Genomic DNA, 26,162 nt, shown 5'->3' with positions numbered 1-26,162 from the left:
ACCATTTAGTTCCAACTGCAACGGCAACTTTTCCGCAGACCATCAATGTTATCATCACCGCCAGCAGTCACTGGCCACCAGCCGCGTAGTCATGTTTTCGGTGCTAATTTCATCACTTGCTCGGAATTTTAAGAATTCTTGACAAGTTCCAAATACCGACGGACTTCGATCAACACGTTGACATTGCATGGCCGCTGGCCGGGAGAGACACACGTCCAACTAAGTAGGCAAGCTAGCAAGCAAGTAAGCAAGCAAACAATCGGCCAACCAACATGCCAGCTAACCAGCTAACCAGGCTGGTAGGGCAACCCATATTGGCAGTGACTCGTTCGCTGTTCAGATGCGAGTAATTTAGTAATTCCTGCGATGTAGAAGCTTTTATGTACAATTTGACATTTTATCTGATCGCAAGAACTGCTCACATTTTAACACTTTTTTGCCAATCCACAAGCAATAAGTCAGGCAGTTGGCTGCATACGCTGAAGCATCGTTGGATTGCCGCATTTGTCGCATGAATGACCTGTGCAATGCAGTCGTTGGAAATTCCTCGACTTGACGCGTCTCAGTCGTCAAATCGTTTCATTTCGGTTAAGGAAGATGAATGTGAAATGCTTGTGATTGTACCTTTTCGTATGAAAGATTTAATTTTGGATTGAATAAGCATTAAGCGCAATTTTTCAATAAGTATATAAAATCGTTATTACGTTAGGTTGAAGACGTTTGTTTTCACTAAATTTAATTTTACATAAGTCTGCCCACAGATTGAGAAAAACATTAGTAAACTTAGGAGTCGGAATTGCCAAAGGACAATCGCAGTAATGCACTGGAAAGCCCCCAACTGGCAGAACAGACTCTCACGGAGCTCAAGTAAAGCAATCCCTTTAAAGTAAGTGGAAAAGTTGTTTGTGTAAATGTATCTGGAATTTGGTATATTGTCTGAAGACAAAAGACTTGAACATCCTCAACAGTTTTCTAAGCGACTGTTTTCTATTTGATGATCAGCACTATATCAATGACTAACTGTTATTTCCTTACAAACGAATGTGTCTAACGCGTTGGATGTGTTGCTAACCCTAAGTGCGGTGTTTAGTTCTCAGTAGAATAAGAATTCTCCGGTGATTGCTGCATGGTTTGGATAGAAAAATTTAGCTAAAGATGAAAGAAACTAAAGAGGTTAAGTGATCTCGGATCACACTATTCGTGTGTAGAACCGCAAAACGAAAAAAGAGATTTTAAGCCTCGACACACCCAGGGGCACATTACCATACGTTTATTTAAATTGTGACCTATTTAGAGGCATTGGATTTTTAATTGAAATGCAATAACGAAAATTCAAATTGATTGGGTAATCTTTATTATTTTTATGTAGAACCATTCATGACATTTATTTTTTAAAGATAATCCCTTTCAAATGTTGGTCGCAACCGCGCCGTAATTTGGGCATCCGTAGACACCAACTTTGAATGACTCGATGGAGAACTTCGGTCGGTATCTCGTGAATAACATTAGAAATGCTGGGTTCCAATGCTTCAATCGAAGCTTGTTTATCCTCCAAGCATTTAGACTTTACCTTTCCCCACAAATAAAGGTCCAAGGTGTGATATCACACGACCTTGGGGGCCAATCCACTGGTCCGAGACGAGAGATAAATTGTTCACCGAAACGACGACACAGTAAATCCATTGTTTCACGGGCTGTCTTGGCCTGACCGCGCGATAAAGACTTTTCACAGAGCGTCGATTTTCGTAATCTAATTGTACGTTTTTTAAACGTTGTTGAGGCGTAAGTCTTTCTACGATGAAATGTCAAGGAATACTGAAAAAAGCCTGTATTTACGTTGACAGTAGTCGCGCGTGATTTATCAAAAAACCCAATTGTAAAAAGTACCTTCAATTTGATCACTCGTTATATTGCGCTTTGTGCGTCCAAAGTGAATTTTAGTTCAGACTATATTTCGGAGTAAAAGAAGCGTTTTGTATTCATTTTTATTTTATTATTTATTACTTAATTCGTTAGCTCTCACACTAACGAATGTATTTACTGCATTGACGTTTTGAAGATAAGGGTGAAACCATTTTTAATCATGCGAAACGCAGCTCTCGCTGTTCGGAGAGCAGAGAGTCCCGCCTTGTCTTGGGATTACGAAATTAATATTTATTTATTTATTAGTTTATTTTATTGTTATTTTGAAGATTTAGGCAACACCTTTTGCACTTTTTCTATTCAAGGACTCAAGATAAGGCCAGAAATTTGAGTATGTAATGGCACAAGAATTTTAAGTTATTTCAGCGTACAATACCTGAGACAGAGAGAGATAGAGAGAGAGTTATGTATTTTATTTTATATTATTTGTTTTCTTATTCTAATTGGGAAACAACAATACAATAGTTATTAAAATATAAAAAGCAGCACTGACTGCCAAGACCTTAGGCTAGGTTAGGTTGTAGCGGTTGACCACTATGGGACACACTCATGCTCACAGCACATTGGGATGCCGCGTGGGGAACTTGTCCCGATCTATCCTAAAACCAGCGTGAGCTTCTGAAAAATTTTAGAAGCTCTCTCATTTCCACTTTGGCGAGATTTTCCTGCTCATTAATAAATTGTCTACCTAAAATAGTGAATCTACGTATGGATTGCTCTTGCTCATTTAGACAGCTTCTGCAGAAGTCCTGTGTAAGCACGCCCTTCCTCTGGGCGTGTCTGCTTATTAGGTCTGGCCCCATTATAACAGAAATCAGTGTGCTAAGACTATGCGTATTTTGGCTTAGCACAGATTCTGCTCGTTTAGAGTTTTTCACAATTGTCGAGCGATCCAATAGGCGGGTTCATTACGCCATTTTTCATTCGTGCTCGTACAATTTTCTTAAAAATAAGTAGCTTACAAGCTACAATTGGCTGTGTACTCATCAGTCAGCTTGGTGCAAAGTTTCATGAGTTCATTGACCCTATAATTCCCCTCGATGTCCCAATGGCTAGGAACCCATGATATCTTTGGGTGAAATGAATTAGTCATATCGTTAAGAAATGTGTGGCATTTCATGGCTACCTTAAAGGTAATCGACGGGTAGGTGAGGGCTTTTCTAGCCATCTGGATATCAGTGAAAATTTAGATATCAGCTTAAGGTATTGCATCACATTGTGCCAGTGTCACGGATTTTATTTCTGCTATTAGTTTAGTCAAAAGGCACTGTAGTTGTCGCTAAGCCAAAAACTGAAGGAGATCCCCAGATGTTCGGCATATACACCTCCGCCCACCTTGAGCCATTTCTATAAACATTAATGAACTCGCCCCTTCTTACACAGTCCCGTCAATGTCAAGTGCAGGCGAGAAAGAATTAGATATAGCAAAGTTGAAGTGGCACATTCATGCTTTTGTGAAAGTGACTTGAAAAGATGTATTTATTTAATGCACCAACAGAGGCATAAGTATGAGCGATCATTGACGAGGACACTTCAAAATGAATGAGCGGCCTTGCGAGGGAGCTTAATGTTTCTGAAGGTTTTATCCGTCGAGTTGTGCATGAAGATCTCCGGTAATGCTACAGTAAGCGCAGAAGACAGTTTATGTTAGAGCAAAAACGAGAATAACGAGTTATCCGATCGAAACGCACTCAAAGCAAAATTCAACACTCTGTAGTGCTTGAGATGTTTTTTTCTGAAGAGACTATTTTTGACCAAGACCAAGAGACCAACTGCAGAAATTACAGATTCCAAGCTAAAATCAAACATCATCAGTGTTTCATACCACAGAAAATATTTCCAAAATAGAAGGAAAGAAACAAAATGACTAATGTTGTTAATAAATAAAGCAAAGAGCTTCGAAAATACTATCTTGATGCAAACCTAAATATGTAATGACGGTCTCCGAGCACACACCCCCAATCATTAGCACACATCATCTAATCGTTCCTTCCTGGGACCATAGGATATAATAATAATAATCGACGTGTAACAGTATTTTTTACAGTGGAAATGCTGTGATTGAATTTAATTTTTTGAAGGTTTATAAACAAAGGAAATTTATGAACGAATGTTGAAAGAATATAAGGACTTTTCGCCATCAATTAGTACAGTAAAAAGATGGGTTGCTGAATATAAACTGGTCGTACAATCCTTGAAGACGATTCACGTCAAGGAATCGCAGAAAACATACAGGATACCGTATCGGAAAATCGAAAGAGGTTTAATAGAGGCTCTAGACATTTAACTGGGCAGTTTACGCAATATTTTGACTGAAGTATTGGGTTTCAGAAAGCAAAACGTCCAAAATGGGTGCGAAATTCGCTAACAATGAAACAAAAAAAACATTCGAATGAGACTTTCTCAGCAATATTTAGAGCATTTTCGAAAGCACAAAGTGGATTTTTCGTCATCATTGCTATCATCACAGTGGATAAAACACGAGTCTATCACCAAGTTCCTAAATCAAAACAGGAGGCTAAAGAGTGGTGTAAACCTGGTTCATCGGTTCCGAAAAGAGTTCGTGTCAAGAAATGGACCCAGAAGTTGTTAGCGTCAGTTTTTTGGGATGCGAAAGGAATTTTGTTTGTGGCAAGTAATCCAAACTGGTAAAACCATAAATTCCGAATATTAATGGAACCTTCTAGACCAGCTGAAGGAAAAATTCGTGAAAAAAAGCCCAGTTTGCAAAAGAAAAAAATTCTCATATCAGCGCACTTGAACTTCAGTGGTTGTTTGCAACTGCGGTGGATAAACTGTGAAAGCTTCGATGAAGCTAGCGAAGTGGTAGATTAGTCTGCTCGGAAAGCACGGAGTCCCGCCCAGTCTTGGTATTACGAATTGAAATTTTTTCAATCATGGATAAATTTAAAAAAATATAGGTATATATTAAATTCATTAAGTACTTGAATATTGCCCTATATTGGCAGACAAAAATATAATTCATACGAATTCTGACGTATGCATTCTGCAGGCACATACATACGAACCCACATGCTTGCATATGCATCGATTGGAGTACCAACATGCATAGTTCCGGTGAAAAACTCATCACAGTACAAATATGTACTTTGCACTGATTAAGCAGAGCGCTGAACGAAACCGGCAATTTTATTTATGGCAACAGGTCACACGATTTATTTTCTAAATAAAAAGTCGCCACTCTAATTTTAATCAGTTGCTCACTGGTCAATTGGACAACGCAGCTGTCGCTGCTGCATGCTGCAAGCACATACGTACATACTGGGCACAGATGCACATACCAACGGGCTCTTATACAACATGCAATCTTACCACGTCGACTCTAATGTGTGGCGATGCAATGCATATTTCACACTTGGCGCAATCGGCGCAGCAGATGCATACAAATGTATGTGGTATAAGCGGACACACACACATGTATATGTAATGTTAAGTAGGCGTCCGCGCGCCATTATTACGCGCTTGCATTGCTGTTTTCCTTATTTCTTTGTATATCGTTTTTTCGTGCTTGCCTAGCCAATTTGTTGCTGCAACGTGTTTGGTCAATTGTTGTTCACAAGTATTCCTTGATTTATGCCGCATACGAAAGCAGTCACAGCGCTTCTAACCGACCGTACGACTGATTGCCCGGTTCCGCGTGGCGTGGTCGCATCTTACTTGGAGCGCCTCATCCGAGCGCTTATGGCATGAATGCCAAGTTCATACGGTTGGCGGATGATTTATCCGCGTTTATGCGCAAGCGCGCACGCCTGCCTGTGAAAAAATGAGTAGTTTACCGCGCGCGCGCGCGCGTGCTCACTCGCTGGCGGAATGCTCTTTTCAGTAAATCGGTAAATCGGCTTAAACGGCAACAACTCAGCAATTGCAATTGGAAGAGAAAAAAAGCGCAAAAGTAGTCGCAGTAGCAGCAGCAGCAACACCAGCATTGGCAGTTACGCGCGATCTGCTACGGTTGCTGTAATCGTCTCGCCAACTGACAAGCATACACGCATCCACCAGCCACCGCATTCGTATTGCAAAGTACGTCGCACTGCTCACAAGTGATGATTGCCCCGGAATTCAATTGATAGTTTGATTTATTGCTACCGGTAATTTTTTGGCTCGTCAGTCGCGCACACCGTTCCACCGGCAGCGTGCAATCTACTCAAGCATTCACACACACACACGCTACACAAACAGCAACAAACATATATACATCAGAATATAGATTTGTAGACGCATGTGCTTGCATGGATCATCACCGTAGCGCTGCTGCTCTGTAGTAGTTACAAATGCAACAGTGGCAACGAGCGTGTGCAACGTCAACAACGTCACGATCGTTTAGCGGTGATCTCGTTTATGCGTTCCGAGTTTTTGCGCTTCTGGTGTTTATGCCACATTGCTGCTACTTCGATTTTAGTTGACTCTGCCCCATCTTCAACTTGCTTGCAGCGCGCCAATACGGCACTGGTTAGAATCAGTGGTCATATTTGTGGCACTGGCACTGCATCCATAAAGAGGCACGCTGGGGTAGATGCTATAATACTAACTGCTTGTTTTAGCCACTGATGTGGCTGTCATCACCGTCGCCGTCTTCACTGATGCTGCTTGTCAACGTGTTTATATTTGGTTTTGTGTGAGTATGAGTAGGTTGGTCACAAGAAGAGGGAAGTTTTTAAAAAAGAAGGCATACTATTCTCTTTTTGAGATGGAAATATGATTTTGTGAAGCAAAACCTCTCTTTGAGTTTCATTTCAAGCACTAAATTTTTGTTGGTGCCGTCCTGATTTTTCTACCCCGAAAACTGCACTCTTCTGGTGATACTCGTTTCATTCTAAGAAGCGTAAATAGTCTGAAGTGGCTCAGCTTTTTTATTGTCATAATATTGAATACTACCTGTTGGACATTCAAGTTTACAAGTAAGGATTTGGGAACTATTTTTGACACTAATACTCCATTTTCAAAATGCATTGATTTAGTCTCGTCTAAGGCCTACTCGATGGCATAAGGCCATAATGAGGAATATTAGAAATTTTAGGGACGCTACGACTCTTCAAAGTACTTTTACCTTGCTACGGCATATTGTAGAATACGACGCAATAATTTGGAAGCCTTATTAAGAAGGCACCCTGACAGAATAGAACAGATGAACAGATGTGAACAGATTGTTTATCGGACGGGATATTCCAGAAGCAAACTTTTTTTGTAGGGAGGGGAGGTAGGGTTCAAAATGCCTTCGCAGTTACGGCGAGTGGTGTGACCACTTGAACAATCACGGCTCCTATTTTGGGGAAACTCCCTTCGCGAAACTACTTTCTGCATTAATTTGGGAGGGCCCAGAATGGCGTCTATGAAGTGGACCAGTTCGATTCAAACACTTCTGGGTCCTCCATATCTTTAACCAGCTTCATGCTTAGACTCGTTTCGATTCAATTGATTCCTGATTCAATTGGTTCCTGCGTCCGGAATGCACTTCTTTGGACATATTGACGTTTTATGCCATCGATAGTCTCAGCCTTACCTCAGGCGTTCGTGAGTCTCGTTTGCCAGTCAAACAGGTACTGCCTGCTTGCTTAAGAGTTTCTTTACTCTTTAGCCGCCCACTATGCGTATCTGAGGTACTGCATTATTTCTGCTGCATGCATCTTAACAGAATTCTAGTTATTGTTTGATGCATACATGGCTGGTACCAGATGGTTCACATTCAACACCAAGTGGCACCTCCAGGGTTTGACGCTCGTCTCGAAAACGGCCACATTGGAAAATAACATGCTCTGTATCTGCGATCGTGTTGGAGCAGTGCGGGTGGAAGGAGATGGTGGAGATTTCATCGAAAGCGTCAGTGTCCGCTGATAAGTTACATAAAAATCCATCTCGCAGTGTTTCCTGGTCAGTCATGGTACGATTTCAGGTAAGTGCCTATGGGTACAACGGCCGTTGGCTGATAGATTCTACCTGCATATGTTGCCTTTACTCTACGTATTGAAGACGCTCTGTAGCTTTTTCCTTCTTTGATGCTCCCTGCCTGTCATAGAGATGAGTAATTTCTCGTGCATGCAAATCCATATGGAGTTTTCCGGCAATAATGCAAACTTTTTGAGGATTGAATGAATTTGGCTGAAGCTTCTGGATGAGCACGTCTAAGGGTTTATTTATATGAATTTATAGCTCATAGGGTTTGTTTGCATACTTCAGTATACACAAAAAGTTTGCCCCCCTATTATTTTTCAAATAAGAAATTAAGAAACTAGATTAGCTTAAAATCAGTAAAAATCTCCTAAAAACACAACTAGCAAAAATATTATATAATATAATAGGACTATGAATAAGTTCGTGCGTTTTTTTTCGAAATTTGAAACTTTATTGACGTAAAATGGTTACAAATTTAATATTCAAAATATTGTCCATCGCTTACTACTACTTTTTCCCATCTTTCTGGCAATTCACGGATTCCCTTTGTGAAAAATTCGGTCGGTTTTGCCGCAATCCACGAATCGATCCATTTTTTGACTTCATCGTAATTACGGAAGTGCTGGTCAGCCAGGCCATGTTGCATCGATCGGAAGAGATAGTAATCGGATGGCGCAAGGTCTGGACTATACGGCGGGTGGGGTAGGACATCCCATTTGAGCGTTTCTAAGTATGTTTTGACCACTTGTGCAACATGTGGCCGAGCATTGTCATGTTGCAAAATAACTTTGTCGTTTCTATCGGCGTATTGCGGCCGTTTTTCTCGCAGTGCTCGGCTCAAACGCATCAATTGTCGTCGGTAGGCATCCCCCGTAATCGTTTCATTCGGTTTCAGTAGCTCATAATACACAACACCCAGCTGGTCCCACCAGATACACAGCATAACCTTCAGGCCATGAATATTCTGCGCCGACGTCGATGTTGAAGCATGGCCAGGGTATCCATACGTTGCCCGACGTTTTGGATTGTCGTAATGGACCCACTTTTCATCGCCAGTCACAATTCGATGCAAAAAACCCTTTCTTTTGTGCCGTTGAAGCAGTTGTTCGCATGCCATAAAACGGCGTTCAACGTCTCTTGGCTTCAATTCATACGGCACCCAATGGCCTACCTTTCGGATCATTCCCATGGCTTTTAAACGTTTGGAAATGGTTGATTGATCAACTCCCAAAGTTTTTGCAACCTCTTCTTGCGTTTGAGCCGGATCTTGATCGAGCAATTCCTCCAATTCGGTATCCATGAACTTTGGCGGCGCACCCTCGCGTTCTTCGTCTTCCAAGCCAAAATCACCACTTTTAAAGCGTGCAAACCACTTCTGGCACGTTCGCTCAGATAGAGCATGCTCACCATAAACTTCCACCAAGATACGATGACTTTCGGCTGCTTTTTTCTTCATATTAAAATAATGAAGAAGAATTCCCCGCAAAAACACATTATTTGGCACGAAATTCGACATTTTCAAGTGTGGTAAAAATATTGTTGTTTACGCTTCAAATAAAAAACTTATACTGACGTTTGTGCCTTACGACAGTAGCTCTCCAATGAATGTTTGGAAATGTGGATCGATGGAATAATAATCAAGTTACGCCATCTGTTGTAAAACCGCACGAACTTATTCATAGTCCTATTAATATCTTACTGACATTTATGATCCTATTTTTGATGTCATCTATTTTTAAATTGAAATGTGCGTGACTACCATTCGGAATGCACAGAGAGAACGTAGGTTCGAATCCCGGTGAAACGTCAAAATGAACAAAAAGTTTTTTCTAATAGCGGTAGCCCCTCGACAGGCAATGGCAAACCTCCGAGTGTATTTCTGCTATGAAAAAGCTTCTCATAAAAAATATCTGCCGTTCGGGGTCGGCTTGAAACTGTAGGCCCCTGCATTTGTGGCACAACATCAAGAGGATTAGGAGCTCGGCCAAACACCTAAAAAGGGTGTGCGCGTCAATTATTTATATATAAATATATATAGTACATACGAGGTTTGTTAGAAAAGTATCCGACTTTGTTTTTTATTTCTAACACCTGACAAATTTGAATTACGCGCGCTTGCATAAGTAGATCTGTAACCTACCTGCGCATATGTGAATTTTTTCCCGCCTGTCGCTAGAGTCAGTTGCTGCCAAGCAGTGTGAACGTAACATGGTATTTAGTGCTCCCGTCGGTTTTTGAATACGTCTTGGTGACGTGGAATGCTTCCACTGTGACGACTGCATTTGGGTTTCCGGGTCGTACCCGTATATCCAGGACTCATCACCAGTGATAGTGGTGTTCATGAAGTTAGAATCACTGTTTATGGAGTCCAGCATGTCCTGCGAGACTTCAACACGAAGTTCCTTTTGCTCCACCGTCAGCAGCTTCGGCACAAATTTAGCCGCCACTCTCTTCATGGCCAAATCTTTGGTTACAATGGAGTGAGCCGAAAAAGTGCTGATATATACCTCTTCTGTTATTTCTCGGATAGTCACACGACGATCCCGCATCACCACAGCGTTCACTTTGGCAATGACATCCTCATTTCGGTATGTTGATGGTCGACCAGAGCGTGGTTCGCTTTCCGCCGATGCGCGACCGTTTTTAAACCGATTGAACCACTCCTTAATCTGTGTGATGCCCATAGCGTCGTCACCGAAAGCCGTCCGGATCTTTCGAATGGTTTCCTCCTGGCTATCGCCCAGTTTCTGGCAAAATTTGATGCAGTAACGCTGCTCCAATCGTTCCGTCATTTTGCTTGTATTCAAAAACCGACGAGAGCACTAAATACCATGTTACCTTCACACTGCTTGACAGCAACTGACGCTAGCGACAGGCGGGATAAAATTCACACATGTGCAGGAAGGTTACAGGTCTGCTTATGCAAGCGCGCGTAATTCAAATTTCTCAGGTGTTAGAAATAAAAAACAAAGTAGGATACTTTTCTAACATACCTCGCATATATATGTTTTTTTTTTTGCATTTTGCCCGATGGACTTAATTTCACAAAATTCTAAGTAATCGAAAACAGACACATTTTCTCGCTAACAATTACCCTAAAATAAATCTCCGTTCAAAATGTATCCCAAAATTTTAGAGCATATCTCAACATATTTCAACTTTTTCGGAACCAAATAATAATCGTAGAAATCCCGAATTGTTCATTGAAGGTTCACATAAGTTGGTACTCTCCCCAATGAACCGGTAGCGAGAGTCAAACGCCCTTGTAACCAAGATACTGTACCAATTAATTTAAACGGTAGCCTCTAATTTTTTAAACTATGTTTATACGAACTTTTTAATTAATATATTGTACAATTTTTCAAATTTTGTAAGAAACTCTGTTTCCAAGACTGAAATATATGCATTCACAGATAATGTTGCTTAAAAAAATGGTAAAAAAGTTATACTTCTCCACAAAGGCCGAATTTGATTTCGCCAAAGTGTGCCCAATCTTTGAGCAACCATTCTAAATCCATACTTCCACTTTGAGTCATTACAATAATTTCAACTTCGATTTCAACTTTTGGTGGTTTTGTTGGTGGTATACATATTTCTGTTAAAAATACGCTGACACTCTTTTAGAGGTACAGGGTGGGCTATATAAAATTTGTTTTTTGAATCGGCTATAAAAAAAAACTAATCAATATTTTCTGAATTTTTTTTTTATTTTGAAGATTGAACATTGTCATTTATGAATGAAAAATAATATCGTTCAAATGACTGCCGAATTTTTAAGCACATTTTCGATTGTTTGGGCTCCGATTTCATGAATGGCAACTTCGATTTCGTATTTTAAAGCATCAATCGTCTCTGGATGGTTCGCATAGCATTTGTCCTTAACGGCTCCCCACAAAAAATAGTCTAACGGGCTTAAATCACAGCTCCGAGGCGGCCAATTGATATCGGAATTTCGGTTGATTATTCGGTTTTCAAAAACGGTAGCCAAAAGTTCGAGTGTAACTTTGGCAGTGTGACAAGTTGCACCGTCCTGTTGAAACCAAATGTCGTCCATGTCATCCTCTTTAATTTTTGGAAACATCTCGTTGAGCATGTCACGCTCGCCATTTACTGTAACCGCGGCTCCTCGCTCATTTTCGAAAAAAAAAATGGCCCGATGATGCCGCCAGACCAAAAACCGTACCAAACAGTGACTCGTTGTGGATGCATTTGCTTCTCTACAGTAACGTGTGGATTTTCTGAGCCCCAAATTCGACAATTTTGCTTATTGACGTAACCACCGATGTGAAAATGAGCTTCATCAGAAAAGATGATTTTTCGGTAAAAATGTTCATCTTCGGTCAAACGATTTTCTGCCCATTGTTCAAGCGTATAGCGTCCCATTTCATAAATGTCAAACCTCTAAGTAAATTATGAACACATTTGACATGTCATTTGTGTTACCATTCTCAAAAAAATAAGTGGTTCAAAAAGCAAACGCATAAAATTGAAAGATTGAAAATGTATATGTGCTAATAATTACGAACAGAATGCTCCGACTTCCACAGGTTGTTTTATTTCGAAGCTAATCTCGAGCGTTTTAACAGCCGAAAGGAAGTAATGGAAAAATCGAAGATGACTCTGATGACGGCTATACCGCAAACATAGTTCCAGAAATATTTCGAGAGGTAGATCAGACGCTGGCATAAGTGCGTTGCACGATAATATCACTTTTGAGGAATAAACTCGTATTTTAAATTTTCAGAATATATTCGGGGAATTTTTTGATGAAGTTAGTAAATTGCTTAACTTATAGAAGAAGCATGTCTGTAAGCCAAAATGGACTACAAAATCATAAAATCAATTTTGAATTTGCAGCAAATCAAAAATGACCCAACCGATTGGAGTACTATTTTTTGCTACAAAATTATGAAATCTTTTGTATCGCTTGGCGTTACTGAAATGTCTCTTATTATTATTAAAATATTGGAAAAAAAGGAAAATTTTTTCCCCAAAAATTGCTGTTTGTGTGTATGTTCGCTTTCTGTCAAACTCCACTAAGCGGTTACAGGCGCATTGAACGTGTTTTAACAAGAGATTGAGGCTTCCCAACTATCATCATCAACACGATATAACTACTTGTATCTACTTATGTTTCTATGAAGGCATGTTTTTTGGCGCGAAAACTGGTGAAATGAAATTTTACCCTGAAATGTTATTAAAAAATTGTGTCCATTCTTTTTTTTAATTTAATTAATTTATTTTTTAGTTTAAATGTAATTATAAGTAATTTAATACGAAATCAAGGCTATCGACCTGTGCTTCATCATAGAATGGGATTGTGCGTAATTACTATTCGGAATTCAGCGAGAACGTATGTTCGAATCTCGGTGAAACGTCAAAATGAACAAAGAGATTTTTGTAATAACGATCGCCCTTCGACAGGCAATGGCAAACCACTGAGTGTATTTCTGCCATGAAAAAGGTTCTCATAAAAAATATCTGCCGTTCGGAGCCGGCTTGAAAGTGTAGATCCCTCCATTTGTGTAGCACCATCAATACACACATCACAAATAAAAAGAGGAGCTCGGCCAAACACCTAACACAAGTGTACGCGCCATTTACTTATTTATTCAGTCCTATGTTGCTCGTCGTTTGACTGGTAATCAAAATTTTAATAAGTTCAAGTAAAGGTGTCTTTGGAAGGCCAAACCGGTAGATCTCCTTCAATTTATTATTGGTATGTTATAATTTTCAAAAACTATGATATTTATATATTTAGGTATGGTGTTAACAGCTGTTTCTCTCCCAAGCTCTGTTTTGCTTATTGTTTTTTAAGGAGTATTAGTTGGTACTGTTGTGGCAGATGAAACCTGAATGTGGGATATTATGAATATTTCAACAGCCGAATAAGAACTCAACAAATCTGCACTCAAAATGCACATAATAACTCGCTGCTTTAAGGTTTTGGGAAACAAAAACGTGGAATGTTGCCAAATTAAAAAGCGCATCGATATGGAAACTTAAAGATGACACAGTGTGTGTTTGTGCCATTCGCACATCAGTGGCAATTTGTTTTGCACAAGTACGTGCTGTCAAATAAAATTAATTCCACATCGGCGTTCAGTCGTCCCACCACCGCCACCGCTAACCATTGAGCACAGCAACACCAACACCACTGCCACAATTCCTCACACCACATACCACACACCACACTACCCTCCTACCAGCGCCACTACACTCAACCAGCCCGCACTACTGCCGCGACCCACTTTGCTCCAATGCTCTTGACGATATTGCAGCTCAAGCTCAAGTCGCCGACTTGCCAACTCACCAGCCAGCCAGTCGACTAGTCTATCAGTCTGTAGGTTGGTTGGTTGCCTGCAAGCTTAGCCGTCCAGCACTTGGTTGTTTCGCTCACATGTCAGCAGCGAGGGCAGACGTACGGCTCGGGGCTGAGGTAAGCAGGTAAAATGTCACAGCATGATGGCAGATTCAGTTTACTGACTTTGAAAGGTGTTGGAAGTTGCACAATAAATAAATAAATTATAAAACTAAAGCATAAAGGGCGAATGCAGCGTAAAGGGTGAAAGAGTATACAACATATAATATTAGTGTTCATAGACGTACTTATGTGTGTGTGTTCGTGTGCAAGTGTGCATTTAATGCGAACAAGTACGCGCAAACATTGCTTGTAGTTGGTACACACACGGGTTTAAAGTTACAATTTGCCATATTCTAAGAAAGTGAAAAGACGATCGGACCGCTCAGACCGCTTTGGCTGGTGTTTTGAATTCTAGAACTGCTGTTGGCGATTCGTCGATGTGTCAATGTGGTCAACTGCGTCGACTTGTTTTGCTTTTTGTGAGCAGTTAGTTTTAGGCCAGTTTGCAGCAAGAATGTTGCATAACAAAAATGATAGAAACACTTTTTGTGTTAAGTTTAAGAAAATTGACACGCGGTTATAGAATTTAGGAGATTCGAATTTAGCAGATAAGATATCTGGTATTGCACTGACGGATGGGCATGGCTCCTTTTTGAAACACTTAGTGAACATTCTAACTAAAATACCGACTCCAAATCTATCACAAGCCAACATTACCTACATCAAATCTGCGCCGGGCTCAGTTTGACGTTCTGACTCGTAATCACTTTTTCAAATATTCCAATCACTTGAGTTAAGGCCTCGGTGGGCCCGTAGGTGTTATAGATAGATGGAGGACAAAGAAAGTGACACTGTGAGTTTGTATGACCGCATTACGTGTACGATCTTGGTCACCTAAGAGGTGTTCAGACTCTCTTATTTTTCTTTTTGATTGGCACGATAATCGCTTACGCGATTTTGGCCGAGTTTAAAAAAGCGCGCCAGTCGTTTCTTTTTCGTGCTAACCGGCGCCAGTTGGACACACCAAGTGAAGCCAAGTTCTTCTCCACCTGATATTTCCAACGCAGAGGACGTCTTCCTTTTCCTCTGTTACCACCAGCTGGTGCCGCTTCGAATACTTTCAGAGCCTGAGCGTTTGTATCCATTCGGACGACTTGATCCAGCCAACGAAGTCGCTGGATCTTTATTCGCTGCGGTGTGTCTATGTCCTCGTAAAGTTCATACCGCTCAGTCTTCCATCGCCTGCGACATTCGCCATCGCCAACATGCAAAGATCCAAAAATCTTGCGCAGAATATTTCTCTCAAACACTCCAAGCGTCGCTTCATCGGATGTTGTCATGCGCCATACGTTAGGACGGGCATGATGAGAACCTTATAGAGCGTAGTTTTGTTTGTTGAGAGAGGACTTTACTACTCAATTGTCTACTTAGTCCAAAGAAGCACTGGTTGGCAAGAGAGATTTGCATAGCCCATGGAGCTTAACGAGACAGATGAAAACGTGCTCGATTATATTAGGCTAAGTAACCAGTGAGTAACCGATGTAGTATCAACTCCACCAAGATCACGTAACGACTTAATTCGCTTCCACCGAAAGAGTAATGAAATAGTCATTCTGAGACTCTTACTCTGATCTTTGAGTTCGCCCACTCAATTATTGTAAATATGGCAGATGATTATCTAATGCTAAAAATTGGGCTCCTCTTTTTTAATCGTCGGTGAGCTCATTACTTCCGATTGCGCAATGGAAACGTGTCACATTACCGTTTAAACTCGGATAGGCCCTTAACGTCCGTTTGGCGCCCTTTAGGGCTGGTTCAAGCCGATATTGCTCGTATACCAGTCAGGAATACAGTGGCCAATTGAGATGGAAAGTTTAGTACTGCTACCGTTCCGTCATCCATCACGACTGTGTTATTTCATAGGGCCCATTCACCGAACGTGCGACGCGCTTGATGGTCGTTCGGCTTCAATTCTTGCACGAGTTGGATTTTGTAAGCCCGCAAACCAAGATCCTTCCGCAAAATCTTCCATAAAGTGGATGGACACATCTCCAATTGCTGCGCGCGATGGCGGATGGCAGCACAGCAGCAATAGCGTCTTCGGTGCGCACTGTACGACGTCTCTGAGGATGCGTATTATCCACTAGAGCAAACGTGGTGCGAAACCGATCCATGGTTAATCGAATTAGTGACTCTGATGGACGATTATGTCGACCGAATATTGGACGCAGCGCGCGATGTGTCGCGCGAACCGAACCATTATTTTCGTAATAAATTTGCACGATTTGGAAACGTTGTTCAGGTGTAAGTCTATTCATTATGAAATGGCAAACCAAACTGAGCATAAATCAAGTGACAGCTGTCAAAAAGACCATCTACGAAAAAAGTAGTGCCAACTTAAAAACCTAACCTCTAAAAAAAACACACTTTATATACATACATACAATGGGGACTTATTCTAGTCATATTGACTAACTAGTACCGCACCAAAATTAACTAATCTTAAAATATTGAAACAATTCGATTTACTTTAGGATATTTTCGCATTGTCGAATTCTGCGGATAGGGACAGATCTTGGACCAGTACCAGCCCAAAATTAACTAGTCTTAAGGGGGAACGCCACTGTGAAAATTCAAAAAAATTCTTTTTGTTTTGCATAAATTGTTAGTACAACTACTCAAGAAAATGTGGTAAATGTGCACTTAAGTGAGCGCCCGTCGGTTCGGCCCCGTAGCGCTTACGATACGATGCTTTATTTCAAACGCGTTTTTCTCGAAACGACTTTTTTGGTCAAAAAAAAAAAACCAAAAAAAAAAAAACGGCTACGTACAACGATAGCCACTATTGTGTAGATTAATAAATTTTTTGGTTTTTTGATTTCAGATGATTATTCATTGCTGTATCGCTGGCACCAGATGACGCCTTTTTTTAATTCGTTACGTTTATTTACATAAGTTTGTCAATTTTATATATTTTAATAAAAATTTTCATCAACATAGTTTAATATATATATAATAAATTGCCTTTTGTCCGATCCCCGAATAATAATTCCTACTTAGAAAAGAAAAATCCCAAAAATCGACTATTTTTTGATTCCCCACAGTGGCGTTCCCCCTTAAAAACTTTAAACAATAAGATTTGCTTTAAGGTACATTCGCATGGTCTAATTTTAGGGATACTGACTTACTTTGGACTAGCACCGTTCCAAAATTAACTACTCTTAAAAACTGGAAACAGTTAAATTTAATTTAAGGTATATTCGTATTATCTCTGTGGATGAGGTTTACGTTTATTTAAATATACAAATTGCAAACTCATAAATATGAATATTTTAGCCACTCTCAAAGTTCAAATGCAATTAATTGGGTTTCAAATGTGACTATAAAGTAGCAAACAGTAAAACTGATACAAATAAGACAAATAAAATAGGTACATAAAAAAAGACGAAGTATTGGTTTTATATAGAAGATTTTGATATGCATTCTAGAGCTTATTAAACCTCTACACAGTGGGAACGATAGTCTTACAAGTTGGCTATAATAATATAGATTGGCTTAAACTGGGAAGCTAAATTTTGGTACAGAGTTGTCAGTGCGCCAACCTGGAAGGTTTTCATTACGGTGGGAGAAAACGAGAGCAGAAGAAGTTAATTTTTGATATACTAAGTTAAAGAAAATAACGAAAAGACGGATGAGCTAACTAGGCTAGGCTAGTGTTCTTGTGGCATATGACTCGACTTTAGAATTCTCTGCACCAAAATTGATTATCTATAAGTAGCATGAGTACATTTGGATGTGAACTTCAAAAATATATTAGCACTAAGATAGTTAATATTAATTTATAAGTAATTTTTCTCGTTTCTGTAAATGTTAGCTTTATTGCTTTCTTTGTAACTTAAAATATCTACCATAAGTAAAATTTATCTGAAAAATTGTAAACTATTGTGACTAGCACTAAAAATTAGAGGGCTTGGCCTTGCTGTATTAGGATCGAATCACTAAATAAATAAATTAATAAATGAATAACCGCAGTTATCACAGGAATCTGGAAGGTAATGGAGCACGCGGCAAAGCCCAAAAATATACAACGAACTTACGGAGAAGTGTGGGAGCAGGAAACTCGCGTTCACTATCGTTGCAATTGTCCAGGTTTATCAAGTGTAAGATTATCAGCTTTCGGCAAATCATTCCTCAACAACATTGCAGAATTTCTAGGATCGTAATTTAGGTCTCTTCTTTTTTTTCTAGACATAACGAAGTGGCTATAGGAAATAGCACTCAAAAGAGCAGAGAATTGTGGTATTAAAACGGTGCAAAACGCTAACTAAGTATTTCCCAGTTCGAAAAACAGACACACTTTACCAGTAACAACAAAAAATTAAAGAAGACTTCGCTTTACGACGAGTTCCAATTAAATAGCTAAAATAAAGATTGGACCAAAAAATTTTACCAATTTGTTTTCGGTTACACCACATATCAAAGTTGATAAGATATACGAGGATGGTGCAATGGACCCTGAAAATTAGATCATTTTGTTGTAACAGCAGAAACTTTCCTCATAAATGTTTGGAGAGTGCCGCTGGAGTGACAGTTCTTGGCCGGATATAAATCCGGGTCGTTCCGGTAACGTAGAACCGACTGTCGTGGAACGTGCCACCTCAGGCAGACAATTTTTCTTAATGCATTCTACTTTTCTGAACGATTTGGTCAAATAGTTTTGTGAAAGCCATTGAAAAAGCGCTTGTAAAAATTGGAGAAGGGAAGCCAAACACAGCTCGCTCTCGGTTTACCATTCTCGGTAAAATAAAATACATATCTATTATTATAGACGAAGCAAAACACACACAAAACAGCCATATTTCGTTCCCATCTCGTTTCCGTCACGATCAGTCTCAATTAAATTTTCGTTTGAGAGGGATCGAATTCGGAAGGGCATGTCTATAGATGCAAGACTGTATCGTGAATAGAGTCACAACGTGATGACATTTCACAAGACCGAAAATGAACAGTATTCGATGCTTGGGTGTGGAGCAGTGCTGAATTTCGTGTGGATAAAATTAAACAACAATTTTTGGGGGAGAAAATCGAGCAGAAGCTTGAAAATTATAATGAACATTTTTCAAGATGAATTGAAACCATCTACCAGTGGTTTAAACGGCCAAAAGTTTTAGTTTGGAAAAGCTAATAATAAAAAAAATATTATAATATATCTGTATTGGTATTTTTTGTCAGAGAATTCGTGAATACATAAAAAAAATTAATTTTGAAAATTTGCTGACTATTTAAAACATAGTAGTATAGGACTCGTAAAAATCGGGTATGTTTTCCGAAAAGCTTTTACGATTTTCTTCGAACATCCAGCTTTCTTTTTCCAGTCAAACTTCGATTCCTTTAATTTTTTTTTTTAAGATCTTCCTTCGTAATACATGATAGGTAGGTAGAAGCGGCAGTCGGTCTTTAAACCAACTCATGTACAATAGAACGTTGCCGATTCATTATGATACCTGCTACTCCTCTTTAAATCATTGTGGTTTAAGTGCAAACCCATTGATATGCCTGACACTTGTATACCGAAGGTCATCAGTATCACTATTAAAACTATGAGCCAATGTATCTAAACCTAAACCCAGGACCGTGACAGAGAATATGCCTGACAGACTCTTCCTCCCCCTCATTTTTGCAGCTACTGCAAAAGTCGAAATGAGGTATGCTCAATCTTTGAGTATATCGACCGAGGAGACAGTGACCTGTGAGCAAAACAACTAATATCGAGACGTTTTTCCTTGATTGATTGAGGTGTGTATTTGAGCGCCTTACATCCAATTTTTGCCGAATTCTTTTTGAAGCATTACATGTCAGACTATCAACTCATCTCTGTTGGCTGAAGTAACAATGCCACTTGTACCATGCAGTTTGAAGGTTGAGAGGGATATATACTTGTAGAGCTAGATTTTGGTATGAGCACTGGAAGAAAAAAAATTAGCGGCATTCATATTCAGAGGCTAAATATGTTCGATGTCGTACAAGAACCAGAAGATTTGTTTCCAAGAATAGAGCGAGCTACTTATATTGCACAAGCTCCGTTTGGTATAGAGTGTTTCATCTTTATGCTTGACACATGAGAAATATGAATAATTTAGGGTCAATGACCGTAAAGAAGATCGGGAAGATGGTCACCCTTTCCAGTGAGGTCAAATTGGAGCTCTTTTTCAGCATTCTTCATAATATTTCGGAACATTTCAGGGGTTATAACAGCGGTTATTGCAGTGCGCCAACCTTAATCCCATCAATATTCTCCAATACGTTAACAGCTCTGACTGACAGTAGATGTCTGCCTGTTCGTGGTCTCATGATGACATCAAAAAGGCGCTTTAGTGCTACTTGGGGATTGCCAGAGTAGTACTAAGGTGATTGAATGAAATATGTCGGCTATGGTGGCTAAGGTTCCAAATAGTGTTCCTGAAAGTCTGGATAGAGAATCTTCATTTGGAAAAATAGTTACAACTTCGCTTCGCTTGTAATTTGGAAAATGGTTAAGATCGAATTCGAGTTCAACGCCCCACTAGGCAAAAACGTGGCGAATCACTTACCAATGATCTGCAGAAAATAAATTTCTTTTGCTTATCCTTATCTGGAAAATATAAGTGCTCTTGCCGCGTAGTGAGGCCCATTAAAGTTTTCTGGACCTCTTAATTAGAAAAACCAACAAAATTTAATCACCTTGTCCAATTTTTTTGTCCTGTACTGTTTTTGATTCGATCAACTTATTTGGACTTACATACCTGTTGGCGAAAGCGGCATTGTGGACGCTGTATGCGGCGGCGCCACCGACGGCGCTTGACCGATACCGTGCACCGACAAACCGGGTATAGGAACATGTGACTGCATTGGAAGCGGAAACGTTGTAGCGCCGCCGGTGTTTGGTGGCATCACAGATAGTGTTGGCTGTTGTTGCTGATGTGAATGCGAATGTTGTTGTTGTGGAAGGTGTGGAGGTGGAGATTCCATGCCCACTCGAACACTATTCAACAAACTACTTTCATGCACAATATTAGCTACATTTGAGGAGCACATTTGAAGAAGTTCTGAATTGGCGTCAACCAACACACTCGCACTTTCGCAGACGCACTTTCAAGACGCGCGATGAAGTTCAACTACACATTTTTTAAACGTCATTTTAAAAGCGTTTATTGATTCATAATTTAAAAGGTAACAGTGTCGATTTTACGAAAATACCGTCGGTGACTGAGGCTGAGCGAAAAAAATATCCCTCGCAATTTCACAACTCAAACAACATTTGTAAATCGCCGTTGTCTTGCACAGTTTCCGGTTCCTGCATGGTTTTCGTCGGTGGAAATATCAGCTTTTGATAGCCCTTTGCGCGCCGTCGGTTGTATGCTCGTTTTTCGCTTATTTTTGTCGGTCACTCGTTTCTACTTTGCTTCGGTAGCTATCCGAGTTGTTACGTCGAGGTGTTAACTCGTGGCGCGTCCGTAACGAATACTAATCATGAAGGGGCAGGTTCCGCCGCCGCCGCTACCGCAACGACCACTCAACCAACTATCTCAACTCACTCATCATCCACATTGAGTCGAATTGGTTGAGTCGCAACGAGCGCATGTTCGGCCGGTGCGGTGCTTGAGTGGGACCTAATTAGTGGCACAAGTCGCAAGAAAGTCAGCGGCAGTGGCAGTGGCAGTGGCGATGGTGGTTGCGGCGCCGGGTGGTAGCCTCTTGTAAGTGTTTAAAATGTAAATTAGGAAAATCATATGGTGGTGTGTTTGTATGTGCATATTTGCTGGGTTTAGTGTATTTGTTGTGTTTGGTTTTAAAACTAACGAACAAGGTGACTTGTTGTAATCCGTTGAGCGAATGTATGTGAATGCATATTTACATGGGTACTTGCGCCTGTTTGCGTACGCGCACCCTACACTTCAATTGTGCGGATTGTTAGTTACTGAGACGGGAGAAAGTCGAGAGAAGCAAGCGCTTATGTAGGTAAACAAATTCTAACTTTTTCATGACCTATTAGTGTTTTAAAGGGAAAAATTAAAGTTTTGAAAACTTCGGTAATCGCTGATTAATACAGAGGTGGCCATATAAACATCCTCATACATAAAAACGCAGCTGACACTGATGTATTGTATATACATACATAGGTAAATATGTATTAGGCGCTCATTGCTCTGTGAAAATCGTATTCTAGGGATCAAAATAAGAAACTTTGCCGAAGGAACCATGCTTCTAAAACGAATTCTGATGTCCCCCAATTTGGGTCGAACTCTTGGGTAGGGGCAAATTTTGAAAAATCCCACTTTGACCCATTTAGAGTGCTCCAATCGAGTCCAAATGTATGACCAACCCCCACTAACTTTGGAAGTCCGATCCATCCATGCCAGTGGCACACCCCCTGGAACTCCCCTGGGGGGTTCCCCATACAATTATTTCAAACTATCACCATTTTTGGCCTTTACATGAGAAAAGAAACTAAAAAGGTATGGTTCCTTCGGCAAAGTTTCTTATTTTGATCCCTAGAATATGTTTTCACAGAGCAATGGGCGATTTTTTTGCCTCCCCCCTCCTAATATGTATATAATTATTGTTTATTTTTAGGGAAAAATAAATACGTTATTTTCTCGGTGCATGGCTGTAGTGATCGATAACTCGAAAAGTGCCAATCAAACAATTTAAGATTTATGCTCGTTGTCAAGGTAACATTTTACACTAAAAAAAATCCTTTGCCATTTGTTAACAATGGAAGTCAACAATGAGAAAATTCGGTACATTTTACAGTTCTTCTTTGATAAAGGCGAAATTGCAATCCAAGCAAAGCTGGATTCAAAAGTAAGCTTGATGTTTGGGTGCCACACCAATTAACACCAAAAACCAAATGGATCGAATTTTCGTCTGCGAAGCCGGAATGAAATCAACTCATTTCTTAAATGAATGGTGACTGGAGATGAGAAATGGGTCTCATACGACAGTACGACACTACGAAACCGATCGTGGTCAAAGCGTTATCAAACAGCTCAAACGGCGGCCAAACCAGATCTAACGGCCAGGAAGCTTATACTGTGTACTTGATGAGTTGCTTCCGTATGACCAAACATTGAATTCATATCTCTAATGTCAACAACTGGGCCGGTTGAAGCTAGCGATTGACCAGAAACGGCCAGAATTGGCCAACAGACGAGGTGTGTGTTCCATCAGAGCAACGCAAGACCACACACGCCAGTGACTTGCCAAAAATTCCGAGAGTTTGGTTGGAAAGTTTTAATGCATCCACCAAGTAGTCCAGACGTGGCACCAAGCGATTACCACATTTTTCTATCATTGCAAAAGTTCCTGAGTGAGAAGAAATTGGTTTCAAGAGAAGGTTGTGAAAATCGATTACTAGAGTTTCTCGCCAATAAGGTTCAAGAGGAAGAAAGAGGTGGAGGAAAAACCGATAGGACGAAAAGGAGAGGCTTGGAGCGGTTGAGTATGTGTGGACTATGATCGGTGACTAATTTGCGGTTGTGTTAGCCTCTTTATGCTGCTGATAAAGTTAATCAGATTTTTGATATCAAGACCTGCTATATCAACAGGTGCTTTCTGCTTAATGAGAACCAAGATGCTTGAATCTTAGCCCCGCGAGAGCTGGACAGCTAAGGAGTAGGTGCTGAGATGATTCCACTTCATCCTCCATACAGCTGACGCAAAAAGGACTCGAAATAAGTCCGAGTCTAACGGCATGTATACCCCGCGGATAGTGCCCCGTGAGGATGCCCACGAAATTTGTGAGATGGGATTTTGTCATCCTCAGAATATCTCTCGAACGCCTCCTATCCAAACGTGGCCAGAAGGACTTCACAACCTTACACGTTCGTGTACTTGCCCAGCGCTCATTGAGTTGATGCAAAGCCCATCCTTCCAGGAATAGAGCGCAGGTGGTCAAGGGCATCCCGATCCTCTCCTTTCGCGGGCACACCGCCTCATAGGCCCCTTGTGTGGCCAGCTCGTCGGCTTCGCAGTTTCCAGCAATGTCACTATGAGCAGGTACCCAAATTATCCTTATGTCGAAGAATTCTGGTACAGTCGATAGAGAGACCAGGCAGAGAGACCCTGACCAGTTTCGAATGCACCATAATAGAGCCTAGGGCCCTAATTGCCGCTTGGCTATCGGAGTAAATGTTTACCTTCTTAACATTTATTACGCAAGTAAGTAGCCAGTCAGCTGCTTCTTCGATTGCGGCCACCTCTGCTTGGAACACACTGCAGTGATCCGGTAGCCTGAATTTGAGTTTGACGGGGAGTTCTTTGCAGAATACTCCTCCTCCAACCCTACCATCCAACTTCGAGCCATCCGTGAAGAGGTTAACCAGGCCCTGTACCGAAGTGTAGTCCCCGGTCCACTCCTCCCTTGATGGGATATGGGTGGAGAAAGTTCCGCTTGGACACTTCTTTTAACAAAAAAACTCATAAATTAAATTGCACATATCCATAATACATTTATTTAAAAAGAACGTACATTTTAAAGACAATTTGTCACGCATAGAAAGTTCTTTAAGTAATTCAATAAAAATTTGGTGTTTTATTTTCTTTAAGTGGGCATTTTAGTGCGTTTTCATATCTAAGGCTAGGCAACACTGCAGTAGCGAGAGAGAGATTTGACTGGTGAAAGCAGAATAACACCAACAACAACTGCAATCGCGGACAATGTGACCAGATGTTAAAAAAGTAAAGCTAAATAAAAGTAAGAGAATTATTGAACTAATTTTTAAAAAATGTATATTTTACAAAATTTTAACACTACTTTTAATTAGAACAGGCTAGAAATATGTCATGAAGAAAGAACTAAAACTCCGAGACTAAATAACAAAAAAAAACCCTAAATCAAGTTACGAAAATCGTAATCTGGCCATATTGGTGCTTAAACGACTCATTGTCAAATTCGCTGAGAACAAAGTAACGGTACCACGAGAGGCGCCATCTCATTATTCTTTCCATCATGGATTATTGCATTTTTGTATTGTTTGAGTAAACTGCAACGGTGGAAAGCGATGAAGTGTAGCCGATCAGTTCAGTAAGAACGAGGAGACCTCAGGCAGCTAACACCCGAAATGGCTGAGTGAGCAAAACAAAGATTAAATTGTTGAAACATTTATATGGTGTGTGTGTGTGGGTATGCACATATAATTTTTATGTGATCAAGTTGACAGCTACTAGAGGGAAAAGTTAACACTGCTAGTAGGACTTTTGTGTGCTCAATGTATTTTTACTTAAGTATTGAGCAGTTCACGGATCATTGCAAAATGTGTTACAAACTTTTGACGTAAAAATTTGGCAACCATCGTATCTGTATTAAAGAAAGTGCCGTTAACTGCTGCACGTAGATTTAGTAGTATTGGTTTGTAGCGAAAGTTAGCTGATGCCTTCTTCATTTTCATTGCCACCTGTTAATAAAGATTCTATTAATTGTTTTAAACAAGTATTTACTCCGGTGGTTCATTATAAAGAATATTACATACAAAACCTTTTCGTTTCTATCACATAATAACAGATGTTAATTTGGTATAAAATTCAGTTTTAATTTAACTTTAGATAACTTAAAAGGAGTTTTGAACGACTGGCTCTTTGCAGAGCTCAAGGCTTTTTATACCTGATACTGATATACCTCTATATTTTATATTATTTACAAAAAGAAAGTCCGTTCACTTGAAGACTTAAAAAATTTCAAAAGGGAAAACAAAATTGAGCAAAAATATTTTAGTAAAAATCAGTGCATGCTGCAGTGCAGCAGTCGATGTATTAGGTCCAAATGCATGATCATGATTACTTTAGCGCATCAGTTGGCCGAGATGTTTTCACCTAAAAGTGAAAAAAAGGAAAGTAACACTTTTGAAGTATAACAAAGTATCCAGAGAAAAAAATATTTATTATCTCAGATATCTGCTATTAAATCTTGCTCGTGTTATGACTCACT

General features: G+C 40.1%; 1 protein-coding gene across 2 annotated transcripts in view; it reads right to left on the bottom strand.

Annotated features, from left to right (window-relative positions):
- Positions 1 to 21,681, bottom strand: part of LOC128860456 (paired box protein Pax-3-like) — a 60,970-nt gene extending 39,289 nt beyond the window's left edge. For both annotated transcript variants that reach the window (XM_054097995.1, XM_054097996.1), the window contains exon 1: positions 20,980 to 21,681. In XM_054097995.1, coding sequence (XP_053953970.1) covers positions 20,980 to 21,271 — 292 coding nt within the window. In that variant the 5' untranslated portion in view covers positions 21,272 to 21,681. The remainder of the gene's footprint in view (positions 1 to 20,979) is intronic.
- Positions 21,682 to 26,162: the final 4,481 nt, after the last annotated feature.

The sequence above is a fragment of the Anastrepha ludens genome, chromosome 4, assembly GCF_028408465.1.
Source record: "Anastrepha ludens isolate Willacy chromosome 4, idAnaLude1.1, whole genome shotgun sequence".
Classification (NCBI taxonomy): Eukaryota; Metazoa; Arthropoda; class Insecta; order Diptera; family Tephritidae; genus Anastrepha; species Anastrepha ludens.
The sequence above is the reverse complement of the archived record's forward strand: the minus strand, read 5'-3'. Positions and strand labels throughout refer to the sequence as shown.